We start from the raw sequence: 17908 nt of genomic DNA on the forward strand, positions 1-17908 counted from the left end.
AACTTGAATTCAGAGGAAGGACAAATGATTAGGTAGAATGAGTGTGTCCCAGGCAATGTTTGAATTTCAGATAACAAATGATTTTTCAGGGTAAGTGTGTCCCACATGTTGTTTCTCTGAACTTGAAGTGTGACTGAGCGTCTTATATTTTATCTGGCAAGTCTACCCCAAGTTGCCATCCTGAGCAGCCATTCCTTCTCTAAGGAAGTGAGTCTCAGGTACATATGAAAGGGTTTCGTGGAGGCCGGGGTCTGACTTAAGCCCTTCTCCTGGTTTCCACACCCATGAGCCTCCCTGTGCTTACCTCCTACTGGTTGTACAGATGAGGATGTGGACAGCAAAAATAAAATAAAAAGAGAGAGGCACACGTGTCTAGCAGTGGAGCTGTGTGCCTAGAAATGGAGCTGAAGGTCTTGTTAAAATTCATTCATCATCATAATGATGATTTTATATGCCGTATTTCCTGCAGTATCTATGCGTAGTTTTGTGCCCAGGAAAAAACATTTAAGTCACTGTTACTATTATTTCTGCCACCACTACGAGTAACACTCGTGGTGCTCCTAGGTCTGCTTTGGGCCTGTCTGCTTTGGAGCTGAGGGCACAGCGAGGATGTCCCCGCCACCCCTGTGGTCGCATCAGTGTCCTGGCTGTGCCCCCTCCCTTCTGGGGTGGCCTCCCCTCTGGCATCTGCAGGGAACCCCCAGGAGCCAGACGAGGGCTTCCCTGTCCCTGCGCAGGTTCTGTAGAACTTCACACGGAGCCCTGTTGTCAAGGCACAAACCCAGACTCAGAGCAGGTTTTGGAGAAGGGACCCTCGTGTTCCTGGTCTGAGGTGAGGTGAGATAGAGGCTGGTAGACAGTGGCCAAATTCCTGCAGGAGCAAGGCTTGAAGCCTGTCGCTCTGTCCCCTGGGCGCCTGATTTAAGAGGCAGCTCCGGCCTGTGGTGGGCACGTTCTGGTGCCCCAGCTCCTGGAGGATGCCAGGCCCCAGTTCCTGTCTGCCCTAAAAGCTGAGTCACCCTCAGAAAGAAACAGATGGTGCACAAGCGCCGATTCAGGACAATTCTGTGCTTTGTGGGCCATGTTTGTTTGCCTTTCAAAATGAAAGTAACTTCATCAAGTCTCGTTAGAAACAAATGTATTGTTTTTTTATATTGGAGCACTGTTGATGTACAATGTTGTGTTACTTTCAGGTGTCCAGCAAAGTGATTTAGTTATACATATATGTATATCTATCCTTTTCCAGATGGTTTTCTCATATAGGTTATTATAGAGTAGTGAGTAGAGTTCTCTGTGCTAGACAGCAGGTCCTTGTTGATTGCTTTATATATATTAGTGTGTCTGTATTAATCCCAACCTCCCAGTATTTCCCTCCCGCCCGCCCCCCGCCTTTCCCCTTTGGTAACCGTAAGTTTGTTTCCTAAGTCTGTGAGTCTGGTTAGAAAAATGTATATTCTTACACCTACTCTATCAACTGGAAGAATGTCAGGGAGAATAATGGGCCTGCTTTTGAACCACAGAAGCATGAGCTTCTGGGCATGTTTCAGAGGGAACAACAAAGAAGCAGCTTCCTAAACTGTCCTTTTGGACTGCGGTTTCAGGCTGAATGCTGGAGGTACCAGGCAGGTAGCCCTCAGCCGGTCCCTCCCTAAGTCTGACCTTCACTTTGCTGCTGCCTTAAGTAATGCATTAGTCTTATGCTTTTTTTTCTTATACACAAGGGATACCTCTTCACTGCAGAAAAAAATTTTAAGTACCGACAAACCAAAGGAAGGATGTAAAAAAAAATCATCTGTAATCTCTTAACCCAGAGATAGCCAAAGTTAAAATTTTGAGGGCTGTCCTTCCAACCTTCTTTTCCTATGCCCACAAATAAACAGTTTATTTTAACCAACCAAGGCAGTATTTTTGTGCAGCATCATTAGTGGTTGTTTAGGTTTCCATTGTTCTGGCATTTACTTTGCCAGCGTCCCTCAGATGGAGCTGGGAGATGGAGGTAGGCGTGGCTTCTACCGTTGAGGCCATGCGAACGTTATCTTGTCCCTTGTCCCTATAGCAGCGGTCCCCAGCCCTTTTGGCACCAGGGGCCAGTTTCGTGGAAGACAGTTTTTCCACAGACGGGCGTGGGGGTTTGGGGGGATGGTTCAGGCGGTAACGTGAGCGGCAGATGAAGCTCCGCTCGCTCGCAGCCGCTCACCTCCTGCTGTGCGGAGCGGTAGGGGGCTGGGGACCCCTGCGGCCTATAGGATAAGCTCTCTGAGGTAGGATTCCTGAGTCCAGGGCTCTGACACTCTGCTGATCGTACCTCTGCAGCAGTGTTTGAGTACACCTGTTCCTCCCCACATTTCTCCTGCATTCATTCATTCACTCAACGTTTAGGCCTGCTGCTACATGGCAGACCTTCTTTCAGTTCCAGGGTGTATCAGTGAGCAAGGCAGATAAACTTCACTGCCATGGGCCTCACATAAAGGGGATGGTCAACATGACCTTGACCCTTTCCATACCACTGAGGTGGGGGAAAGCCCCTCACTCCGGCCTCGCCTTTTGTCTTTCTCTGCCGTGTGTATCCTGGTGTCTTGACTTGGCCCCCTTGGTCCTCTGCACTCCTGGGAGTGCCTAACAGTGGGTGGGGAGTTTGGACCCCTTTAGATGAGGTTTCTGAGTCCAAATCAGAGGCCCTGACCACAGAGACTCCACCCTCTAGCCCTTGGGGCGTCCTGAGCCCTTGGCTCACCCTGTTCCTGCGTCCCCCTTAGCTTGTGGACTGGGGTGGGAGATGGGGGCTGCCCTCCCATCTGGCGGGGTGGGGGTGACTGGTTTGCTTTGTGACTCTCATGTGACCCCCTGCTAACCACAGGCTCCCCTCCCATTCTCAGCGTCGCTGGCAGGCATGAGGCTGGAGGAAGGTGACATTGCGGTAAGGTGACTACTCACTCCCTCAGGCAGGCTCAGCTTTCTGCCCCAGGGGACGAGGGTGCTGGGGTCTCAGCAGCATCTTTGCTGCCTATCAGAGGGGCTTCCAGGGTCAAAAGGCAGCTGAGGGAGGGGATAGGGAGACCCAGGCCCCAGGACCTGCCCACAGGTCCCCTCTTAGAAGGTCATTTGCCTTTGCTGAGCAGACAAGTCCCCTGCCTGCCTTGGCAGTGGCCAGTCGTGGTGAGCACAGTGGCAGAAGGGTCAGACCTCGGGCTAGAGCACTGTGAGCTCCCTAGGCGATGAAGACGTAACCCAGACCCTCCTGCTTCTAGTGGGAAACCTGTTGTCACCCGAACCACGAGTTAGAGGTAGTTGTAGTAAGTTCTAGAAAATCGGCCCACAGGATCCATGGGAGCCTGAATCTGGGGAGCTGACTTTGGACTTTGGTGTGGGAGGGTCAGCAGAGGTTTCTCTGAGGAGGTGGCGTTTAATCCGAGGTCTGCAGCCTGAGGAGTGAAGCGATGGGGGTCAGGGCGCGTGGAGCTGCCTCACCTCTGCCCGTCTCTCTCCAGGTCAGCCTGGGCACCAGCGACACCCTATTTCTCTGGCTGCAGGAGCCCACGCCCACCCTGGAAGGCCACATCTTCTGCAACCCGGTTGACCCCCAGCACTACATGGCCCTCCTTTGGTAGGTTGGGTGGCGAGGAGGAGGTGCGGGCAGGTCTGACACCATGTGGAGCCCCCCAGGTCGTTCCACTGCGCAGGCTCTGGGGGCAGCTGAGACCCCAGGGACTCACTGGGTCTTGCTGAGAGCAGAGCTGGGTGGGGAAGCACCCAGGACCTGAAGTCTCCCCCAAACCCAGATACAGATCCCATCCCCAACACCTGTATCCTGTGTGGCCTGAGCCAGACCCCGTAGCATATCTGACCCACACTTTGCTCATAAAATGGGGAGAATAAGAGGTTTACTTGATAGTGTTGTTACGCTATGTCTGGCACATGGTGGACCTTCAACCAATGGTAGCAAGGACATCCTGCTTCCTGACAGTTCTCATGGAAGGGGTCTGTTCTGCACCCTCCAAACAGGCATTTGGGGACCTGCTGGAAGCTACTAAGGGAGGGTTTTTAGCCTTGAAGCTTCAAGAACCACTGGAGAATATGTAGGTCTAGTAAATCTGGCCAGCCCTGCCCCTTGTCCAGGTGGTACAACGTGCTGAAACCACAGCTATGTCTCTCCCTGGGGCTCCTTTGTGGCAACCTCCCCTGTAAACAGAGCCCACAACAAGTGCATTTCCTGGTGACTCCCAGGGACATGCGCTGGGTCTGATACCTGAGGAGGAACCTCAGATCCCTGCTGTGCACTGGCTGGGGTTGTGGTCCAGCCTGACCTGCAGCCCCTCTACCTGGGACTCTTCACCAAAGCCCGTGGGTCCAGTCAGCAAGCACCAGGTCCCTCCCTCAGGGTTGTGTGCACTTCTGCAGCTTTAAAAACGGCTCCCTCATGAGAGAGAAGATCCGCGATGAGTTGGCTTCCAGTTCCTGGAGCGAGTTCTCTAAGGCGCTACAGTCCACAGAGATGGGGAACAGCGGAAACCTGGGTAGGCTGTCTGGAGATGCCTGGGTCTGTGAAGGGGCAGCAGCTGCTGTGGGGAGGGGCAGGGCCAGGGAGAAGCCAAGGGGAGCCCAGACTGTCTGCACTTCTGCTCCATGGGCCTTAAAACTAGCGTGAGACCCCATGATCTGAGTGAGGTGGGAGTGGCAGATCAGGCCAGAGCTGCATCTTCTGTGCCCCTCGAAGCCCCTGGTGACAGCATCAGAGATGGCAGCCACAGTGCCTGCTCTGCCCTGTTGCATGCCCACATGCAGCTTTCTGCCCCAGAGACGAGGTCTTGTTAGGAAAAGTGCCCAGCATTGGGGCAGGCCTTTTGCGCAGGGAGGGGATGTGCCTCCCTTAGTCAAACCCATGCTGGTATTTTAGAGTTAGTTGGACAGCTAGCTGTCTCCTGGCCTGGGCGGCCACATGAGAGCAGGAAGAGCTGTCTCCACGAAAAGCTAGCCTAGGCCTTTCCAGTTGCCCTCCGTCCTGCTGGAGAGAAGGACCTGAGAATATTCACAGGTCTCCAGGGGATAGGGGGTCCCGGGGAACAGGGATATAGGGTCATTTCACCCTGCTTTTTTCTAAGGCTATTGAGAAGCTGATCTTTTGTTTTTGACCACTGACAGCTAATCTCTTCCTGGTCTTGTTTCAGGTTTTTATTTTGATGTAATGGAGATCACCCCTGAAATTATTGGGCGTCATAGGTTTAGTGCAGAAAACCATGAGGTACGTGTGTTATTGGTATTGGAGCTACATTGGCTCCATTTTTGACTATTTAACAAATGCCTATCAAACTATGCTAGTTTTAGGGACCTCATTCATTTATTCAGCCATTGATAAAACAAATACTTAAAAAATTTTTCTTTAAATTGAAATATTGTTGATTTACAATATTGTGTTAGCTTCAGATGTACAGCAAAATGATTGTTTTTTTTTAGATTATATTCCATCATAAATTATTACAAGATATTGAATATAATTCCCTGTGCTACACTGTAAATCCTTGTTGCTTATCTATTTTATGTATAGTAAGTAGTTTGTATCTAATCCCATACTCCTAATTTGCCACCACCACCCCCGCCAGTAACCATTAGTTTGTTTTCTATGTCTGCAAGTCTGTTTCTGTTTTGTATATAGATTCATTTGTATTTTTAGATTCCTCATATAAATGATATCATATGATATTTATCTTTCTCTGACTTACTTCACTAAGTATACCACTCTCTATGTCCATCCATGTTGCTGCAAATGGCAACATTTCATTCTTTTTTATGGCTAATACACCGTTGTATAGGGACTTACCTGGGTCCAGTGGTTAAGACTCTCGGCTTCCAATGCAGTTGTGCATGGGTTCAATCCTTGGTTGGGGAATAAGATCCCATATGCCATGTGGCGTGGCCAAAAGATATTTTTAAAAATATATATTCTGTTGTATATATACCATATCTTCTTAAGCCAGTCATCTGCTGATGGGCACTTGGGTTGTTTCCATGTCTTGGCTATTGTAAATAATGCTGCTGTGAACGTTGGGGCTTCACGTATTTTTTCCAATTAGAGTTTTCCCTGATATATGCCCAGGAGTGGGATTGCTGGATCATATGGTAGCTCTATTTTTAGTTTTTTAAGGACCCTCCATACTGTTCTTCATAGTGGCTGCACCAATTTACATTCCCACCAACAGTAGGAGGATTCCCTTTTCTCCACACCCTCTCTAGCATTTATTATTTGTTGACTTTTTGATGATGGCCATTCTGACTGGTGTGATAATTAGTGATGTTGAGCATCTTTTCATGTGTCTGTTGGCCATTTGTATGTATTCTTTGGAAAAATGCCTATTTAGGTCTTCTACCCATTTTTTGATTGGTTGTTTGTTTTTTCAATATTGAGTTGTATGAGCTGTTTGTATATTTTGGATATTAACCTCTTGTCAGTCTCATCATCTGTAAATATTTTCTCCCAGTCCATATGTTGTCTTTTCATTTTGTTGATGGTTTTCTGTGCTGTGCAAAAGCTTTTAAGTTTGATTAGATCCCCTTTGTTTATTTTTGCTTTTATTTCTTTTGCCTTGGGAGACCGAGCTGAGAAAACATTGGTATGATTTATGTCAGAGAATATTTTGCCTATGTTCTCTTCTAGGAGTTTTATGGTGTCATGTCTTATATTTAGGTCTGTAAGCCATTTTGAGTTTATTTTTGTGTATGGTGTGAGGCAGTGTTCTAACTTCATTGATTTACATGTGGCTGTCTAGCTTTCCCAACACCACTTGTTGAAGAGACTATCTTTTCTCCATTGTATATTCTTGCCTCATTTGTCATAGATTAATTTACTGTAGGTGCATGGGATTATTTCTGGGCTCTCTATTCTGTTCCATTGATCTATATGTCTGTTTTTGTGCCAATACCATGCTCTTTTGATTACTGTAGCTTTGTAGTATAGTCTGAAGTCTGGAAGGGTTATGCTTCCACCCTTGTTCTTTTTCCTCAAAATTGCTTTGGCAATTTTAGGTGTTTTGTGGTTCCATATAAATTTTAAGACTGTTCTAGTTTTGTGAAAAGACGTCATGGGTATTTTGATAGGGATTGCATTAAATCTGTAGATTGCTTTGGGTAGTATGGCCATTTTAACAATATTAATTCTTCCAATCCAAAAGCATGAGACATCTTTCCATTTCTTTGAATCATCTTTGGTTTCCTTTAATAATGTTTTATAGTTCTCAGCTCCTTGGTTAAATTTATTCCTAGGTTCTATTTTTTATGCCATTTTAAATGGGATTGTTTGTTTACTTTCTCTTTCTGATATTTCATTATTAGTGTAGCAGATTTCTATATATTAATCTTGTATCCTGGGACTTCCCTGGTGGTCCAGTGGTTAAGACTCCTTGCTCCCAGTGCAGGGGGCCCAGGTTTGATCCCTGGTCAGGGAAGTAGATTCCACATGCCGCAACTAAAGATCCTGCAATGAAGATCCTGCGTGCTGCACCTAAGACCTGGTGCAGCCAAAAAAAACCCCCAAAAAACAAACAAACTTGTATCCTGCTACCATGCTGAATTCATTTATTAGTTCTAATAGTTTTTGTTTGGAGACTTCAGTGTTCTCTATATAAAGTATCATGTCATCTGCAAATAGTGACAGTTTTACCTCTTCCCTTCCAGTTTTATTTCTTTTTCTTGTCCGATTGCTGTGGCTAGGACTTCCAGTACTATGTTGAATAGAAGTAGTGAGAGTGGGCATCCTTATCTTGTTCCTGAATTTAGTGGGAAGGCTTTCAGCTTTTCACTGTTGAGTATTAATGTTGACTGTGGGTTTGTCATAATAAAACAATACTGTTGATGTGCTAGGGTGCACTCTAGATGCTGGGGCATCAGCAAGATATAAGACAGATGCTGTACTTTCTCACAAAGAGGAGTGTGGAACACCTAAGGGTTCTCCCTGAGCTAACGTGTGCTCCCACTGATTGTCACTAAGCATCTTGGAGCCTGTTTCCTTGGTGAGCCTTATCCTACACTTCCCATCTCCAGATGATGAATTTCCTCCTGATTGAAAGAGCCTCTGGCACAGGAGGCGCTAACATTTGCTGATGTTTATTGAGCGCAGTTTAGTTCCAGGCACTATGTGTGTGGGTTTCTTTATCTTCCTCATTTATCTCTCAAAGCAACTCTGTGAATTAGGTATTTTCATCCCCTTTACAGATGGAGAAACTGAATATCTCACCCAAGGCACCAGGGCCTAGGTGGTGGAGGCGGTCAAACCCAGTCCTTTCTGGCCCTAAAGCCGCTATTTTATTTGCCCTCCACCACACGACCTTTCCCAGGAGGGATTTGGTTGATACTTGCTGCTTGGAATTGACTTTTCTGTGAGATGGTTACCAGAGTCATCATCACATTTTGGATTGGACCTGAGAGACTTTTCTGACCCTAAAAGGTGTCTGGGGAATTTCAGTAAGTCACTCTGGCTAATAAGTGTAACAGAGTTGGTGCTGGATTATGTGCCGATGATGGCATTACACATTGTATTGTAGATGGAAAGCTTTGTCTAAAGTATAGGGAGTTCATCTCAGTCTTCTGGTGGGGGCCAGTTTGGTTTCTGTTGCTCGTAGAAAGAAGACATGCCTGTTCTCTTTTGTGTAGATCTGTCTGGGTTTATCAAGAAGGGAGTTTTCTTCGTTCATTTCTTCAATCAACAGATATGTATGACTGGTGCAAACAAGACAAACAGGGTCCCTGCTCCACAGAGCCCAGTGTCTAGGAGGATGTAAACAGGTGAACGAACACACACACGATTACGGTGTGTGATGTGGCTCAGACGGGAAGGAACAAAGCGATGTAGGGGAAAGCAGGGCGTGTGCCAGGGACTTGCCTTGGATAGGGTGACCAGGTGGGCCTCCCTGAGGAGGTGGCCTTTAGGTGCAGACTTGAAGGATGAGAGGGATCCCACGTGGGAAGCTTGGGCGGAGTCCTGGCAGAGGGAGCAGTTTAGGAACTGAAAGTAGGTGAGTTGGGTTGGAGCAGTTCCTGAGGGAGGGAGCGGTGGCGTCAATCACTGGCCTCAGGGGCTGGGGAGCAGGGTGAGGCTGGAGTGGGCGCCATTCGGCTTTAGCTGGAAGGGCAAAGGGCGCGCCACAGTGGTGGGTTCTCAGCACAAGCTCTCCCTTCATGAGCATCAGCTACATGGACCAGGCTCTGCTGTCTGCTTTTTAACAACCCTGAAACATAGGTGCTCCCATTACCTCAGTTCTGTTAAGAAAGAAAACGAGAGACTCAAGAGGGAGGAGGTATGGGGATATATGTATATGTATAACTGATTCACTTTGTTATAAAGCAGAAACTAACACACCACTGTAAAGCAATTATAGTCCAATAAAGATGTTAAAAAAAAAAAAGAAAGAAAATGAGGCTCATAAGATGTACGTTAACTTATTCGAGGTCATAGAGCTGAATGGCAGAAGCAGAACTGGAACCCTCGGCAGCCTGAAACCGAGCTCTCCCATCCTCTGACTCCCCAAAGTGATACACGCGTGAGGCCGTGAGCACGTGTGTGTGCGTGTGAGTGTGTGACAAACAAGTTAGTGGTTCAAGAGCACAACTATGGGTGAGCTCCAGTGGAGGCCTGAGTCATGAGCTCTGAATCTGGGCTACTCTTAAAAAGACACCACACATACGCACACACCACATACATACACACCACACACATACACACAGTGAGTGGACAATGAGAGTTCTTCACTCTGCCCACTTTCTCCCGGAATCAGGTCTCAGCATTCCCCTGGGACGTGGAGATTCGAGCACTGATTGAAGGACAGTTCATGGCCAAGAAGATTCATGCCGAGGGCCTGGGCTATCGAGTCAGTAAGTGAGCTGCTGGCGGGCTGTGTTCTGGGGTGGGCGCTAAGGGTTCTGCGCATACCCTGAGGTGCTTGAGACCCTTCCTGGCCTTCAGGCCAGGCCTAGTGGACACTGTCTGTTAAGGCTCCATTACAAGGGCCTTGTTCGTGCAGGAGGGGCATGGAGCCTGGCTCCTGGTGGTGGGGTGAGAAAGCGATCGACTGGCACTGTGGGCAGACATAGACCAGGAGGCAGGTTGTTCCTGCATCCCTGCTCCGTCCCCAGGAGCCTCATGTCCTGGCCAGGAACTGTAGAACTTGGGAGATCTTTCTGTAACCCTAAGCTCCAACCTGCAGACTAAATGTCCTAAGCTTTGGATCCCGAGGACACGGGCAACGCAGGTGGGAAAGGTCCAGGCTGGGGCCATCGCTGGACCTTCACCTTCTAGCCTGGGCAGGCCCCATCTGCCTGTGGGACACAGCTCTGGGCATTTCGGCTTGAACAGGGAAGAGAGGGGATGTAGAACCACTGTCAGAACTGAGAGACCTGCAATGGAGAGGGCAGAACCAGGGCTGGGGGAGGCCCATGGGGAAGGAAGGGACTTCTAAGAACTTGAGCTATGGAATGTGGGCAGCTTTAGGAGGTCAGCAAGTTCCCCTTTTTGATGGCGCTGCAGTGGTCTGGCGGGGGGCAGGAGGGGCGTCTGAAGGAGGTTGGACCCGCCGACCAGAGAGTCCAGGTTTCCAAGATGTATTGTCCCGCTGGACCAGCCGTGGTCAAGAGAAGGTAGAAAACCCCTGAATCCTCTTAGCTTGAAGGCCTCCTCATGATACTTTTACGGACAATCCTATGTAGTATATGTTTTATGCCTTTGAACCAAATAAGCAAAAGGATACTTTAAAAATAAGCACTAGGTAAACCTTTTTGAAAACCTGTTAGGCAGCATCTACTAAAGCTGCACACACGTCCACCCAGCAGCTTCACTTCCCGGTGGATGCGAGACAGAGATGTGGACATGTGTTCACTGAAGACGTGCAGGAGGACACTGCCGGTGGCCCTGTGCTTAGCATCCCACGCTGGAAACAACACAGTGCCCATCGATGGTAAGGTAGATGCCTTGTGGGGTGTTCAGGCGACATGATCCTACACAGAAATGAAAATGAACCAGCCTTGGGCTTCCCTGGTGGCGTAGTGGTTGAGAATCTGCCTGCCAATGCAGGGCACACGGGTTCGGGCCCTGGTCTGGGAAGATCCCATGTGCCGCGGAGCAACTAAGCCCGTGAGCCACAACTACTGAGCCTGCACGTCTGGAGCCTGTGCTCCGCGACAAGAGAGGCCGTGACGGTGAGAAGCCCGCGCACCGCGATGAGGAGTGGCCCCCCGCTCGCCGCCACTAGAGAAAGCCCTCGCACAGAAACGAAGACCCAACACAGCCAAAAATAAATAAATAAATAAATAAATAAATAAAATTTAAAAAAAAAAAAAAAAAGAAAAAAAAGAAAATGAACCAGCCTTAGCCACGCACAACAAAATGGATGAATCTCACAAATGAAAACACTGAACAAAAGAAGCCAAACCCAGAAGTACGCGCGGCAGATGCCGTGGACATCAGATTCAAAAGCAGACAAAACTATCGCCTGTTGTTGGAAGTCTGGATCGTTAGTAGTTACCTTTCGGGGGGCATGGAGGGCCTCTGGGGTGCTGGTGAGGCTCTGTTTCTTAGGTTACACAGGTGTGTTTAGTTGTGAAAATGTGTCAAGCTGTCAGCTTATGGTATGTATGTACATTTGTTAGGATGTATGTTATAGTTCAACAAAATTTTTTAAATAGAATGAACTTTATAAACAGTCCCACTCCTCTCCATCCCCCCACCCAGAGTGTAAAAAGAAGTTCCCCAAAGGTCTCCAAAGGCTTCCAAGGTCCCTGAGAAGTGAGCCCAGGTGAGCAGGGCAGAGATGGTGCTGAGGTGGGCGTGAGTGACTGGCAGGAAGGGTTTTCCGGTCGTCAGGAGGCGGCACTTTGGGGGGCTGGGGGGCTGTCTCCACCGGCCCAGTGTGAGGGGAGAGGCAGTGAGGGCGGAGGGGCCCTCCTGGGCTCCAGGGGGCTAGTGTGATCACGTCATCGTTCCCAGCCTCTGAAGCGATTCTTGTGCAAAACAGCGTAAGCTTACTTATCCTCTTAGCAAGCTTAAGGGCCGAATCAAACCTGTCCTGCCAGCTCTGCTGGGTTCCTCTCAAACAAGATCACATGAATGAATGCGCTTGAACCTAAAAGGGTAAAAGGGCTGCACGAACTGTAGGCATCATGCTCCCAGTGGCTGCATGGCTTGTGGCATCGTGGGATCTTTTTTTTTTAAAAATAAATTTATTTATTTATTTTTGGCTGCATTGGGTCTTCGTTGCTGCGTGCGGGCTTTCTCTAGTTGCAGCGAGCGGGGGCTACTCTTCGTTGCGGTGCGCGGGCTTCTCATTGCGGTGGCTTCTCTTGTTGCGGAGCACGGGCTCTAGGTGCACGGTCTTCAGTAGTTGTGGCACACGGGCTCAGTAGTTGTGGCTCGCGGGCTCTAGAGCACAGGCTCAGTAGTTGTGGTGCACGGGGTTAGTTGCTCCGCGGCATGTGGGATCTTCCTGGACCAGGGCTCGAATCCGTGTCCCCTGCATTGGCAGGCGGATTCTTAACCACTGTGCCACCAGGGAAGTCTGGGATCGCGGGATCTTAGTTGCCTGACCAGGGATTGAACCCCAGGTCCTGGCAGTGAAAGCGCGGACTCCTAACCACTGGACCCCCGGGGAATTCCCTCGAGTTTCATTCTTGAACTGTCATAATCTCGTTTTAATAACATCTGAGAAGAATAAAAAGACATTTGAAGTAACACTGATGATCATGATAATAATAGCTGCCAACATTTATTGAGCACGTACTGTGTGCCCAGCCTGGTTCCTAAGCACATTATGTTTATTAACAACAGTGTCTCTGGGGCGGGTACCAGTATTACTTCTGCTTCACAAAGTAGGAGACCAAGACTCAGAGTGTTATATCACTTGCTCGAGGCTCAAAGTGTTATATCACTTGCTCAGAGCTTCTGAACCAAGCCAGTCTGGTTCCAGACTCTGGGTTCCGAACCATGGGGTTACCTCTGCTTTCTTTAAGGAATGATCACTTTCTTGATGTTTGGACACCGTGAGACATATGCACCCAGCTGGGCGGGGCTAAAGCCATCATCCCTTTTCAGCTTATATTTCGATGTATATTTCATTTTGTTTAGGTTGACTTATAAGAGCAGAAAAACCTTATAATAGCAAGTTTGGAAAATAAAGGAAAGAAAACTACCTATAATCCCATCCCCTCCCCCCAACCACTCCTGCCATCTAGGACCGTTTTCTTCCAGTCTCCATTATGAGTTTATTTTTTATAAAGCCAGAGTCCTATTCCCTTTGTACCTACAAAAAGGACATACAAACCTAAAAGTGTGTCAAAGTCTTCATGGTGCTTTACATCATGCCCAGCTGAGTTTTCTTGCAGTCGTGAATGGAGCATGTTTTGATTTTCCAACATGGAATCACACTGGAACATCTTCCCACGTCCTGGATTGTCTCCTTAGCTGGCTGACATTCCTTCCCCTTTTCCCAGCCCAGGTAGTCTCTCATTTTTTTTTTAAATTAATTAATTAATTAATTAATTTTTGGCTGCGTTGGGTCTTTGTAGCTGCGTGCAGGCTTTCTCTAGTTGCAGTGAGCCGGGGCTACTCTTCGTTGTGGTGTGCAGGCTTCTCATTGCGGTGGCTTCTCTTGTTGCGGAGCGTGGGCTCTAGGCACGTGGGCTTCAGTAGTTGTGGCACATGGGCTCAGTAGTTGTGGCTCACAGGCATTAGCGTGCAGGCTTAGTAGTTGTGGCCCACGGGCTTAGTTGCTCCGCAGCATGTGGGATCTTCCAAGACCAGGGCTTGAACCCATGTCCCCTGCATTGGCAGGTGGGTTCTTAAACACTGCACCACCAGGGAAGTCCCCAGGTACTCTCTTAATGGCTGAGGGTGAAGATGGGGGAGGCTGAGAGGTGACAGCAGAGCCTTATAACATTTATTTGTTTTTAAATACCTGCATAATAAATGAATGCCTCTTCATTGTAAAAGAGTCCTGTGACACAGGAATGTAGGGATCTAAGCACTATGAGATTACAGAGCTCTGTTTTTCTGCCCTGCCCCCGGCTTCCGCATCACCACTTAACACGGTCCATGGGGGAGAGGAGGGGGTGAGGAGGACTAGCTCTGCCTTTGGGATGCCTCTCCCACACCAACACCACCTAATGCTTGGCCGGTTTTTCTGTCCTGGCAGAGTTTATGTGCCTCTGGAGGATCACTATGCCATCTATCTTGTACTGCAGGTACAGCAAGTTAGCGCTTAAGGGCTCATCTCATTCTAGGATTTAATTTATTTGCACTTCTTTGCATTTACAACTTTTTTTTTTTGGCCATGTGTCATGCGGGATCCCCAGTCGACCAGGGATCGAACATGTGCCCCCTACAGTGGAAGTGCGGAGTCTTAACCACTGGACCGCCAGGGAAGTCCCTGCATTTACAACTTTTTGATAGCATTAAATAAAAATATGTTTTTGTTTGTTTATTCAGCATTCTCTCATTGTCACAGCACAGGGGATGTTCTTTCTGGACCATCTCCATTTTAACCCGAAGTGGAACTATATGTCTTTTACTAGACTGTGGTTTATTATTTTTTATTGTGAAAAGTATGTATACAGTAGAATATGTGCTTCATACAGCTAATTGTGAAACATATTAATAAATCAAACACCTGTTCATAGAGCACTCTGGTTAACAAATAGAACATTGCTGGGCTTCCCTGGTGGCGCAGTGGTTGAGAATCTGCCTGCCAATGCAGGGGACACGGGTTCGCGCCCTGGTCTGGGAAGATCCCACATGCCGCGGAGCGATTAGGCCCGTGAGCCACAACTACTGAGCCTGCGCGTCTGGAGCCTGTGCTCCGCAACAAGAGAGGCCGCGATAGTGAGAGGCCTGCGCATCGCGATGAAGAGTGGCCCCCGCTTGCCACAACTAGAGAAAGCCCTCGCACAGAAACGAAGACCCAACACAGCCAAAAATAAAGAAAGAAAGAAAGAAAGAAAGAAAGAAATAGAACATTGCCAGAACCTTAGATCCATCCTGTGTACCCTCTTCAGTTGCATCCCCAAGAGGTGGATGAGGAAGCAGCCTCACAAGCAAAGTTCACGTTGGACATGCGTGGACAGAACCAGCTTTAGATCTCCCCCGCAGTCCTGTGTGATAAGCAACAGGCATTGGCCTGACACTAGCCCTTTGTGGTAGAAGAACTCTGGAAAACAGCTTTTTCTGCCTTGGGGGAATTGTCACAGCCGTTTTTTTGTTTTTTGTTTTCTTTTTTCTTGCAGTGCCTAAGACAAAGATTTTGGCCACTGGAGGAGCATCTCACAACAGAGACATCTTGCAGGTAAGTGCCGGTAGCAAGCCCTGAGCTAGGGCCTCTTCCACGTCTAAAATTTCAAGAGCCAGACACTCAGCAGTAACACTGCCTCTGTTCCCACTCCGGCAGGGATGGGGAGCTTACAGCTCATTCTCTCCCAGGAAGCCAGCTCTTTACAGCGCACATGACAAGCAGATTCTATCTTACACTCAAGTGAAAACCACTGCCCTGTACAACTCCACTCTCTGATACCAGCACTGGCCTCTGGCGTCACACAGAAAGTGCCTGTCCTTCATGGCAAACCTTCTGACATCTAATGCCAGTGTTCTTGTCTTCCTCAAGGTTTCCCCCTTCCAATTTAAACATCTCTGATTTTCCCAGCCATTCCTCTTATAGTACAGTTGCCAGAATTTGTCACTGTCTTTCTGGTCCTTCATTATGCTAGACATGTATGACCCAAAGTAGAATCAACCTGCAGATATCTGACAATCAAACTGTCAAATCATGGGGCTGTTAGTGTCTTATTGGGACACTGAGAATTTTGGGGTATAGCCCGAGGCTGCCTTAGCTGTTGGAGTAACTGAGTCAACTGTTGACTTGTACAATAGTATACCTGTCTTAGGTAAGATTCTCTGGAAGCAGAGCCTGAAATGGAAATTATTCTATGAGTGATTTGTTGGGAGAGTGCTCCCAGGAGAAAGGGAGTGAGGGATCCAGGAAGGGCAGGGGAAGAAGGATAGGCGAGGATGTGGTTTTGGTTGGAGTCAGCTTCAGCTCCATCCCATGGGGAGATATGGTCCATGAACTATGCCGCAGACTTTCTTCCACCTTGGGGTAAGAGGGCCAACTGGCTGTCGTGGGAAGAGATACGAATAACCTCCTGTGAGAGGCAGCCTCTGTTCAGCAAAGAGCAGTTCTTTTGAGGAGGGGCAGCTGTGAGCCATTAGCAGCCAATACTCACAGCATCTGGGTGAGGGTGCACACCGGTCCAGTAAGGGGATCTGGATGGGGCATCAGCAATATCTCTGGTTAACTAAGACCCCCAAGTCTTTGTCATGTGAGCTCCTCTTAGTACACACCCTGTATTCTAAATTTATGCAATTTATTTTGGGGACCGACATGGAAAACTTTATCTTTATTCCTATAAGACATGCATTTGTTAGTTTGGGTTTGTTTGGCCTTGTTAATATTAGTCTGAGACCTAGCCATCTCCACCTTGATTGTTTGTTGCTAAGCATACTTTCTAAATCTTCCTCCTCGTCTTTGATAAAATGGTTAAACAATGCAGGGACAACCCAGAGAGCTGTGGCCCTTCACTAGAGACTTCTCCCAGGTCACCCTGACCCTATTACCACCAGGGCGGCATGGCCAAGTGTACTTCCTTTAAGGCAGTAGAGGTGGAATGGAAGGTATCAGAAGACATATTAGAAAAGAGAGCCCAGAAAATGCATGTCTGTGTGCATGCTCCCTCTGAGGAATGAATGACTCACCACAGTAAGAACTTCTGTCCTTTCCAGGTGCTGGCAGATGTGTTTGGCACCCCAGTGTATGTCATAGACACAGCCAACTCAGCCTGTGTGGGCTCTGCTTACCGAGCTTTCCATGGTAGGTCAATGGATGGTGGCAGATGCCTCTGGAAGCGGTTGGGGCACTGGCTGGGCTGAGGACAGTGGGAAAGGGAGATTGGGATGTTCCCAGTCTTTAGGGACATGGGAGGCTTGGAGTCTTTAGATTCACTTTTCTCCCCTCCCAGCAGGGGGGAACCAACCCCAAACCCTCTGTTCCTTTGTGCTTTACTTAAACTGGGAAAGAGAGGCAGGGTCCTAAATAAATGAGGCCTGGTCAGAGTCAGACTCAGCCCAGGGACATTGGTGGAGGGCACTTGGGCATGGGTCTGGACAGCTGGTGGGCAGGAAGGGGTAGATAAAGTCCGGAGCCATCTTTTCAACAAGAGCAGAAGTTTAGACAAAGGTGAAGGCTTGAGAGCCAAGCAGTCCAGGACCCTGGACAGCTCCTTGGGGGTGGTGGGGAACCACGGCTCTGATGGAGGCCTCCCTGAAACTGCGGGAGCAGCACAGGCCCACAGGGGCGTTCTTCCACCCATGGGGTCAACTTGCCCTGTCCTCTGCCTGCTCAGGCCACTCCTCCGGCCACCCATGTAACTCAAGGGCTTTGTCCTTTCCCTCTAGCGGTTGCATTCTTCACGCATTTATCCTTAACTTTTTAACACACCTATTTAAACTTGTATGTTTTCTTTCAACATTGAGAATTAATCAGGGACCGTAGCCTTCTCTTAATAATTAAACTCTTACTCTTTCATTCCCCACCTTGTGCCTCCGCCTGTATCAAGATCATTGGGAAATTTCTTTCTTTCTTTCTTTCTTTCTTTTTTTCTTACGGCTTGCAGGATCTCAGTTCTCCGAACAGGGATTGAACCCAGGCCACAGCGGTGAAAGCATGGAGTCCTAACCACTAGGCCACCAGGGAACGGGCAGTTTATTTCTAGGCTGTTACGTTTTTAATCAAACTTTACAACATGTTGGCTTTTGTTTGCACTTACGTATGAGTTTGTCTTTTTTTTTTTTTGACTCTCTGCAGTTTCTTTTTTCTTCACTTCTATGCTA

The 17908-nt window shown here is 48.3% G+C and overlaps 1 protein-coding gene across 11 annotated transcripts in view; it reads left to right on the top strand.

Moving 5' to 3' along the window:
• The window catches only part of XYLB (xylulokinase), a 44304-nt gene that overhangs the window by 19319 nt on the left and 7077 nt on the right, over positions 1–17908 (top strand). For 3 of the 11 annotated variants that reach the window (XM_082412865.1, XM_082412864.1, XM_082412866.1), the window contains 7 exons: positions 2877–2917; positions 3489–3604; positions 4399–4514; positions 5166–5239; positions 9762–9858; positions 15253–15311; positions 16802–16889. In XM_082412865.1, the coding sequence (XP_082268991.1) occupies positions 2877–2917; positions 3489–3604; positions 4399–4514; positions 5166–5239; positions 9762–9858; positions 15253–15311; positions 16802–16889 (591 nt within the window). Of the gene's footprint in view, positions 1–2876; positions 2918–3488; positions 3605–4398; positions 4515–5165; positions 5240–8202; positions 8452–8640; positions 9720–9761; positions 9859–10809; positions 10938–13356; positions 13470–15252; positions 15312–16801; positions 16890–17908 lie in introns of those variants that run through there. The other 8 variants (XR_014250778.1, XR_014250779.1, XR_014250780.1 and 5 more) reach the window with 8 other exon arrangements.

This window comes from Balaenoptera physalus (assembly GCF_965194825.1).
Source record: "Balaenoptera physalus genome assembly, chromosome: 11".
Classification (NCBI taxonomy): Eukaryota; Metazoa; Chordata; class Mammalia; order Artiodactyla; family Balaenopteridae; genus Balaenoptera; species Balaenoptera physalus.